The 9,134-nt window shown below is 33.9% G+C and overlaps 1 protein-coding gene and 1 long non-coding RNA gene across 2 annotated transcripts; both read right to left on the bottom strand.

Moving 5' to 3' along the window:
• Positions 1 to 474: 474 nt before the first annotated feature.
• Positions 475 to 2,653, bottom strand: LOC134855132 (uncharacterized). Its single transcript, XR_010164452.1, has 3 exons — positions 2,471 to 2,653; positions 1,442 to 1,551; positions 475 to 641 (listed from the first exon to the last, which is right to left on the bottom strand). It is a non-coding gene; the product is annotated as an uncharacterized LOC134855132 (long non-coding RNA).
• Positions 2,654 to 3,217: 564 nt separating this feature from the next.
• LOC134855005 (uncharacterized) lies at positions 3,218 to 8,922 on the bottom strand. The gene is made up of 8 exons (XM_063871385.1): positions 8,613 to 8,922; positions 7,628 to 7,749; positions 6,597 to 6,813; positions 5,713 to 5,822; positions 5,105 to 5,321; positions 4,204 to 4,313; positions 3,564 to 3,784; positions 3,218 to 3,227 (listed from the first exon to the last, which is right to left on the bottom strand). Exons 1-8 carry the CDS (start codon positions 8,716 to 8,718, stop codon positions 3,218 to 3,220), a joined length of 1,113 nt encoding a protein of 370 aa, XP_063727455.1. The 5' UTR covers positions 8,719 to 8,922.
• Between the last annotated feature and the right edge of the window lie 212 nt (positions 8,923 to 9,134).

Here is a 9,134-nt window from a genome sequence, read left to right as displayed (position 1 = left end):
CCACAAATGAGAATAGTTAACATCGATAACTTCCCAAATGGCATAAATTTCAAGTTTTCATTGTAATTCGAACGTTTTCTTTCAATTTCTAAGGCTACATTTTGTCAAGAACGAAAAAACGTGAACAAGATTTGGAACTAATTGCTTCCAAAAAAATGGTAAGCGACAAATTTGGCGGAAAATTTGTCCACAAGAAGCTAATCATTAACCGAAAGCTTATCCTTTTCGTTTTTGAAAACAAATTCTACAATTTTTTCAACATAAAATGTCAATCAATATTTGAATTGACAACTAAATTAATTTTCGCACATTGTTCATGAAAAGTGTTCTCAGTTTTTTCAATGCCATTGTTGCATAAAATTTATGCTATTTGGGAAACTTTTCAATTTTATGCCAATTGGGAATTATGTCATTTGAGACGTACCTGTGCATCTAGTGACCATGACTTCTCCGCTTTTCAGTACGTTGAAGTAGCCATCATCCTGACTAGAGGCACATAGAGTTTTGCCTGCAATACCGATTACATTCTTGAGAGTGACAGTGTAACTAGTGCCTGGAACTAGCCCAGTAATGACTATGTCTTTTCCAGATGAGCCCGCGTTAGTGAATGCAGGAGATGAATTAGGGAAGAGAGTAGAAACCTTCAAAAAGAGACAAGCTAAACTAGTAACTTCACTGAAAATACAGGTGAGAAAACTTACCAAAAAGAAAATCTACATGAAAACTTGTGGAGATCTGTGCTTTTCGAGAGAGCTCGTTTCATCAGCAAGCATTGAATACTGCTGTAAAAGTTGTAGGAAATTAAAGTGAAGTGAGCGTGGAAAACTGGAAAAATATAATTTACAAACTAAAAAACTACAAAAAAATTATTAAGCGTTACAAATTAATCAAAAACGCAATTACAAAATAATTTTAGTTTTCTTATTTTTCTGTTGCCATTAATAACACTTGAATAATTTTTAAAAATCAAATTTTAAATATTGCCTTTAAGTTTTTCTTTATAATTATGAGTTCAATGCGGACCATTGGAAAATGTCCTTCGAAATATCAAGAACTCTAACACTACGAAAATCAGAATAACCTAAAAATTTCTATTACGAATAAAAAGTAAGTTTGGGTTATCTATGCCTTTTTCAGTTAGTGATATGAGATTTAATGAATTTTCGTCAAAGCAATTTTGGTTAAAAGTTCCTTCAAAATTCAAAAAAAATTTGTTGAAATTTTGTTTGTTAAAAACAAATTTTACGGCCCAAAACCGGATTGATGATAAGAAAAAGTTACATTATAATGGCCTAAGCTAAAAAGCATAATCTATGATAAGCACGGCAAACTAATCAAATACCCAAATATCGAAAAATTCTCATTTTTCCTATTTTTTTTGTTGCTTAAAGCATCTTCTGCGATGAAAACACAAAAGATTTTACTGTTTTTTTTTAAATACCTCAATGTGATCTCGTGATCCTTTCGAAGCTGTCACTTCGTTGAAGTGTACAGTGATTGATGCTTTGTCAGAAGAAAGAGCATTCCTTGATATGAATGGGTCAGCTGGCACTGAAATGAAGGTGAGCATGATTAGCAAATAAAGAAGAGTTTTGAAGCTGAGTAATCCAGAAAAGCGTGTTAAGATTTTTAAGCTGCTTTTGAATCAAAAGTTAAAACTTTTTTTGAATCTCAGTGAAGACACATAACGAACTCCAAATTCATTGGAGAGCAGTTTTTAAGCTAGCTGGGATATTTTTTGTCTTTGAAAACAAAACAAAATTTACGTTGATAAAATTATTTTAGAATAAAAAACTCAAAAAAAAACAAAACTGCGATTGGCCTAAACTTCTATTTTGCCATCAGAAAGTCAGAAAACTGAAAAAAATTTATTCCAGTTGAAAAATATAAAAATTCAAACAATCCAAATTCGACACTTTGTGACAAGAAAAAAACTTGAAATTGATGATTAAACAAAAATCAAAAACTTAAAACCTTGATATCAAAGTTGAAAACAAGGGACAGACGGAAAAAACGAATCTTTCAAAGGCTAGAAAATTTTTGCCAGTGCAACTGTTGCCTTGAAAACATGTGCTCAGAGAAATTCAGTGATTTCAAGTAAAAACACCTCAAAGTGATCACTAGATTCAGTTAAAGTCGTTATTTTTTGCCCAAGAATTGTTATAAAACTATGGCAAAGAATATGAAAAAGGGTAAAAATCCAAAACTCATGTCTTCGAATGTGTCGCCAACATTGATTTCCCTGCAAGTAGTTACCACTTGTAGCTTTTTTTTCCAAATGTAATATCCCAAAGTCTAAAAATCAATTTATGTTGACGAGTTTACACTCTCAGAGTTCACTCAGCAAAGCCACATTATTTAGTTTCGATTTTGTTCTCAATTTTTATTTTAAAAGTTCTTACCCTTATTCCGCGAAGAAGTGCTAGTTTTAACGGCTAAACTGAGAACCAACCAAATTCTGATGACTTACGTGTGCATCTAGTTACATTGACATCTGCACTTCTCAGGATGTTAGAGTAGCCTTTGTCCTGAGTAGAAGAGCAGGTTGTTTTGCCTGCAACACCGATGACATTTCTAAGGGTGAAAATGTAACTGGTGCCTGGAACTAGCCCAGAAATTACTATATCTTCTCCAGATGAGCCTTCATTTGTGTATACAGGATCTGAATTGGGGAAGAGAGCTGTCACCTTCAAAAATGAGGCACGTTAGCAGGATCAATCGAAAATATTTAAGCAAAAACTAAGGATCAAGTGTCTGATTAGTTTCAATAGTTACTTATCAATCATAGAGTTTTGCCTCAAAAAATTTTCACTATTGGCTGAACATTATATATCTAAAATTTTTCAAGCTTCTGATATTAGCTAAAAACTTTTTTCAATGCAACTTTGTTTTTTTTAACCCGTGAAAAAAACTCTAAGTTTTCTTCAAATTTTGGGTTTGAAATTTTTTTCCGGCTTACAATCAAATTACAACAATATAACTAACATCGATAACAGAGAAAGATGATAAATTAATTTAAGAAAAAAGAACCTTCCAAATATCAGAACTCTTTTTGCCAATTACTAAGTCGATGAAAATAGGCGCACACACTAATTCAATAATGTTGATTAAAAATACCTCAATGTGATCACGTGACCCAGTCGCGGCCGTTACTTCGTTAAAAATTATGATGATTGATGTTTTGTCAGATGAGAGAGCAATTCTTGATATGAATGGGTCAGCTGGCACTGAAACAAATATAGGCATTGTTAGCTAATATTGAAGAGAACTGATTTTAAAAACTCCTTACAAGTGTGTGAAGATTTTTGATCAGCTTTTAGAAAACAAAATTTAAAAACAAATTAACTAGTTCATTTCAATGTTTTTGGATTTTGAAAAAAAATTAAAGCTAAAAAAGTCTGGGTTAATTAATTATTCATATATCTGATTCATGTTATCAAAAAGTTCACCGGTCAGACCAACAACCATTATTAAAAGCTTAAAACCCTAAATTATTTGTCCATTTTAAACAAGAGTTGATCAAAACAGTTGCTATTCATGAATAAAATCCACAAGCTACTGACTTACAGGTGCAACTAGTTACATTGACATTTCCACTTTGCAGGACGTTGGAGTATGTTTGGTCCTGCATAGAGGCGCAGATAGTTTTTCCTGTAACACCGATGACATTCTTGAGGGCGATTGTGTAACTGGTGCCTGGCACTAATCCATTAAGGATTATATCGTCTCCAGATGAGCCCGCGTTTTGGTATGCAGGATTTGAGTTGGGGAAGAGACTGGTCACCTATTAAAGTTTAGTTGAGCATCAATAGCCGGTTTATTAAAACAAAATATTTAAAAAATTTTTGTCAAAAGCTGATAACTGCTAAAAAAAAATTTCAATGACTCAAAATTTCGAAAACGACACAGAGCAAAAAGCAATTCAAACCTCCAAAAAAACTTCCAGTTTTCTTCAGTGCAGTTTTGTTTGCTACTCCATGACAACTAAGTTCGATTTTGCTTTGAAATTTTTTAAAATGATTTTTGAGTAGAAAGGTGATGTTTTGCTTTACAATCAGGTTACATGATGGTTACAGGACGTAAAGTAAAAGTATGAGGCTTTGATGAAAAGTGGAAGTCTAGTCAAGACGCATAGAAAACAAGTCCATTATTTTAAGTAATGTTTTTGTTGAGAAACCGGGAACAGATATAATTTAAAATTACCTCAATGTGATCACGAGTACCAGTCAGGGCCGTTACTTCGTTAAAATGTACAGTGATTGACCATTTGTCGGACGAGAGAGCATGCCTTGATATGAGCGGGTCAGCTGGCACTGAATCATTATAATCATTACTAACGAATATTGAAGAGATTCGATGGTGAGTACTCCTTTTAAGTGTGTCAAGATCCTTAATCCGGTCCTAAGCCGAAAGTTTAATTCCGTTTTTGTAAATAGAAACATACTTTGCTCCAGGGTTAATTAAGCGCAATATATAATCTGGTCGTCGTCTCCTACGATTTTTAAAATAGAGAAAATGTTTCATAGTGAAAATTTTACAAACTCAGAGAAGCCTCACGTAGAGGAACTCATAGTTGGCCTACATGTGTGATTCTATGTAGAAGTACTGAATATCAGAGAAAAATTGTTCAACTCAATTTTTGTTAAAAAAAACATATTTAAAAATTGAAAAGTTGTCGACAAACCTAGTTGAATTATTATTGAAGTGCGTTTCTTTCTTGTTTCTAATTTTGAGTAATTCTCAATTACTTCACAAACTGAATAATGAAACAGTTCATTGCAGCTAACAAGCGATAAGAGCTAGCCTCGAAAAAGCCGCCAAAAATGGCGACCCAGCGATTTTTTGCTAACTGCAGTCAATACTATAAAGTAAACTTTCGCAAGCTAAGGTCAGATCTTAAGCCTTTTTTGCTTAGGCCTTCGCTTTTTAAGGTTTTCACTCAGCATACATAATTTTTTTTGTGAATTCGCACGTTTGAAATTAGGATGTGTATTTCAAACTTGTGAAGTTGACAAAAGATTTGTCTTTTTTTGAAGAACTACCAGCTTTAGCTGCTAATTTGTATTCATGTGATTATAAAAACATCTAAGTTTTTTCGACTCACCTGTGCATCTTGTGACATTGATTTCTCCACTTTTCAGGACGTTAAGGTATCCTCCATCTTGAGTAGAGGCGCATATAGTTTCACCTGCAACACCGATGACATTCTGGAGGGTGACTACGTAACTAGTGCCTGGAACTAAACCAGTAATAACTATGTCTTCTCCAGATGAGCCCGATTTAGAGTATGCAGGAGCTGAATTGGGGAAGAGGGCGGTCACCTTCAAAAAAAATTAAAATAACTATCAGGTGGATGAAAACATTCAAAAAACTGGTGATAAAAACTCCATAAATACTTCACAGATCTTTAAACTACAAAAACCAAAAGCAATTTAGACTTAAAATGTAAGCGAACATATCATTCACACGTTATTTCAAATCTAGATATCAAGACATCTTTATTTGTTACTCTATGAAAACTTGGTGAAGTATTAGTTGGTTAAAAGCTGTTTTTCTGGCTAACACTCAGATTAAATGATGATAATGCTTTCTATCATCTTAAGTAAATTTATCAAAATGGGAAAACTTGTATTCGCCAAAAATTCCATGACAAAACAACTGCAGCAATGAAAACTTGTGCGCATAAGATGTCTGTTTTATTAAAAGAATAACCTCGATATGATCTCGTGATCCATTCAAGGCTGTTACTTCGTTAAAGTGTACAGTGATTGATGCTTTGTCAGATGAAAGAGCATTCCTTGATATGAAGGGGTCAGCCGGTACTGAAATCAATGCAAGCCCAATTAGCTAGTTTTAAAGGGGTTCGATGTTTAAGAATCCTAATAAATGTGTCAAGAGAAATAATCCGCTCTAAGATTCCAAGTTTAAAACAGTTTCTGAAATAGGAAAGAGGCAGATTTTGCTCCAACTTCTATTTTGCGAAATTTCCAATCCAGAGCTTCAACTGAGCGCAGTATATAATCTGGTTTAGATCCTTCACAATTTTCTGAGTTTTAATTAAAAAAATTTCGTGGAAATTTTTGAGGTCAAATAAAACTACAGGAAAGCGAGCTTATGGTTGGCCTACAAGTGTGATTTAAAAAATTACCGAACATCAGACTAGGCTAAATTAATTTGCGCGTCTTCTTTTTCTGCATTAACAAATTTTACAAAATGATCCTTGAAATCGGGCAGGAATTTTGTCTTTAGGGATTAGTTTTGCGCAGGAAGCGTTATGAAACCATGGATAACATTGTGAAAGAATGTGAAAAAAGAGCAAAAAAATGCACGCCTTCGAATAAGCCGCCAACATTGATTTCTCTCCAAGGACATTTTAACTGCACTTTTATTTTCAAATAGAATGCCACAAAATTAGAGTCAAAGTTTAAAACGCGATTTCTGTTGACGAGTTTACACTCTCAGAGTGCAATCTGCAAAATCACTCCTTTAGTTTCAGTTTATTCTCATTTTTTTTTTGAAATTTCTTATCCTTCTTCCGCGAAGAAGTGCCAGTTTTAGCGGCTAACCCGAGAATCGACCACATTATTATGACTTACGTGTGCATCTAGTTACATTGACATCTGCACTTCTCAGGATGTTAGAGTAGCCTTCGTCCTGAGTAGAAGAGCAGGTTGTTTTGCCTGCAACACCGATGACATTTCTAAGGGTAAAAATGTAACTGGTGCCTGGAACTAGCCCAGAAAGGACTATATCTTCTCCAGATGAGCCTTCATTTGTGTATGCAGGATCCGAATTTGGAAACAGAGCGGTCACCTTCAAAAGATGAGACGAATCTATTTAGCAGGCACATAGTGAAAAAAGCAAACGGATAAAAAAGTGATAGAATGAGTGCGGGCATAGGACTGGTTGTTATAAAATAAATGCTTTTATTGATGTCTTTCACTTTTTTGCCGCTGTTTTCATTCCATATTTTTAGAAAGTACATAATTTTTTTCTCATCATACAAGACCATTTGTCCTCATTAAATTTTAAAAAAATTCATGCAGTTCGCTTGTGCTTCACCATTCAAATGGAATTATTTCAAATCGGTTTTCATACAATTACTTCAGTTTTTCTAGAGTTCCAAATTTGCAAACATTGAAGTAAGAGTTACAACAGGCTTCTATTTCTAGTCTGGTTTCATTGCAACTGATTGCAATTCTAATCAACTTCAATTCAACTGTAATATAAGATTAAAACAGTTTTTCACTAGTTGTATATTAGTCGGTGAACAATTTTTTGCTGAAATTTCTTGATTTCGGTTTTAGTGGACTACATAATGTGACACTTTAAATCTTACTTTTAAAAAACTGTAATGTATTCAGAAATTTGTGATATAAGCTGATAAGCTCCGAGAACTTTTTTCTTTGTTTTTTGTTCTATATAAAAAACATTTGGTTGTGATGTTTGGTTGCTTTTATTTTGTCAGACTCATAAAAGTTTTGCAGGTCGATTACAATTTACTTTAAAAAATTAATTCCACAAAAGTTATGAAAAAAGTATCAAGTAATTGGTTATTAATTTTCCCAGAACTTTTTTAAAACTTAACAACAGTCGCAAAAAAATAGTTTTATTAATTGAATGAAACCTCGTGGTGATCTCGTGATCCAGTAGAGGCCAGCCTGATCCCGTGCACCTCGTTAAAATGCACAATGATTGATACGTTGTCAGACGAGAGAGCAATTCCTGTTATGAATGGGTCAGCAGGCACTGAAATCAATTTAAAACATATTTCGCTAAATTTTTGTGGACTTGAGGCTCAATTATCTTGTTAATCCTGTTGTGAAAAGCTCAAAGAAAAAGTTGAAACTCGTATCGTGAAAGTTTTGAAAATACATAACTTTATCCAATTTCAAGCATATCTAAACCAGGCGCGGATCTAGGATTTTCTTGACGGGGGCTAATTTAAAAATATATATATTGAAAATTTTGCCGACATTTTTTAGGCCGAGCAAATAAGTTTTCTCAGAACTCCACAACCCTTATAAAGATCTTATTTCGACGAAATGTGCTGCGCCGATGGCGAACTTAAAAACAAACAGGCCAAAAAAGCGTTTTGAGCACTTTTTGCAAAATAATGACCAATAATTCGCGATTTTTTTGGGTACAAATGAATATTGTTTATTTGATTGAAACTGCCCTAAATCCACATATTTTTTGAATATTTTTAAGCTTTTTCCTGACAAATGCTCCTATTCTTAATTTGGAGTTGAAGTAAGGCTCTGTAAGTTATTGTTTTTTGCATCATTTGTGTATGACAAAGATTATTTTTCTCGACTTCATTATCGCATCAATACCAAAATGTTTGTTTTGCTGGTCTTAACAACTCAGCTTAAATTCAGCTTAACAAGCTTTTTTGAATAATGTTTTTTTTTAATAAGCACGAGGAACAATTGAATAAAACAATTAGCTTTTAGAGTTTTAAATGTTAAAGCAAACTATATGAATTGTGGCATGGTTTTTTTCTTGCAAAAACAAATTTTGAAATTGAGGTTATTGCAAACTTTTATCAAAAAACAACACCCATGTCGTAATCTGGACTGCAAAAATGAGACAGACAAGTTAAGTCTAACCAGTGCAGAGATTTGTTAAAGTAGTCTGAAGCTCGCCATCGACATCTCCGCAGCTGCTTGTACTGATTCGACTTGTGAACGTTGCGTGGTAACTACTTCCAGGCATGAGTCCTGTGATCTTAAGGCTATTTGCAAAAGAGACCCAACTCCCGTTTGATGGAGACCCATGGGGGGTGATAGATCTGAGCGAGTAATAATCGATACCCCCAATGATAACTTGCACTTCTAGCCTGTTTGCGTTGATCAATAGAGTGTCAACTGTTGCACTGTGGAAAGAACCGGCATCAAATATTGGTGCTCCGGGCTCTGAATCTACATCAATCACAGATAGCAAAGGTTCCGTCAGACCTGAAACATTTGATTTCTTTGATAAATCAGTTATCAATTTTTGCTTTTGAATTTGATGGTTATGGTCTTACCCGTGCAGATTCGAAGATTCTTTTCGATCCGAGAGTTTGGATCATCCGGAGGTACTCGAATGTAATGAGCAAATATTGTCAAAAAGTAGAATGTACCAGCTTC

This window comes from Symsagittifera roscoffensis, chromosome 10 (assembly GCF_963678635.1).
Source record: "Symsagittifera roscoffensis chromosome 10, txSymRosc1.1, whole genome shotgun sequence".
Lineage (NCBI taxonomy): Eukaryota > Metazoa > Xenacoelomorpha > Acoela > Convolutidae > Symsagittifera > Symsagittifera roscoffensis.
The sequence above is the reverse complement of the archived record's forward strand: the minus strand, read 5'-3'. Positions and strand labels throughout refer to the sequence as shown.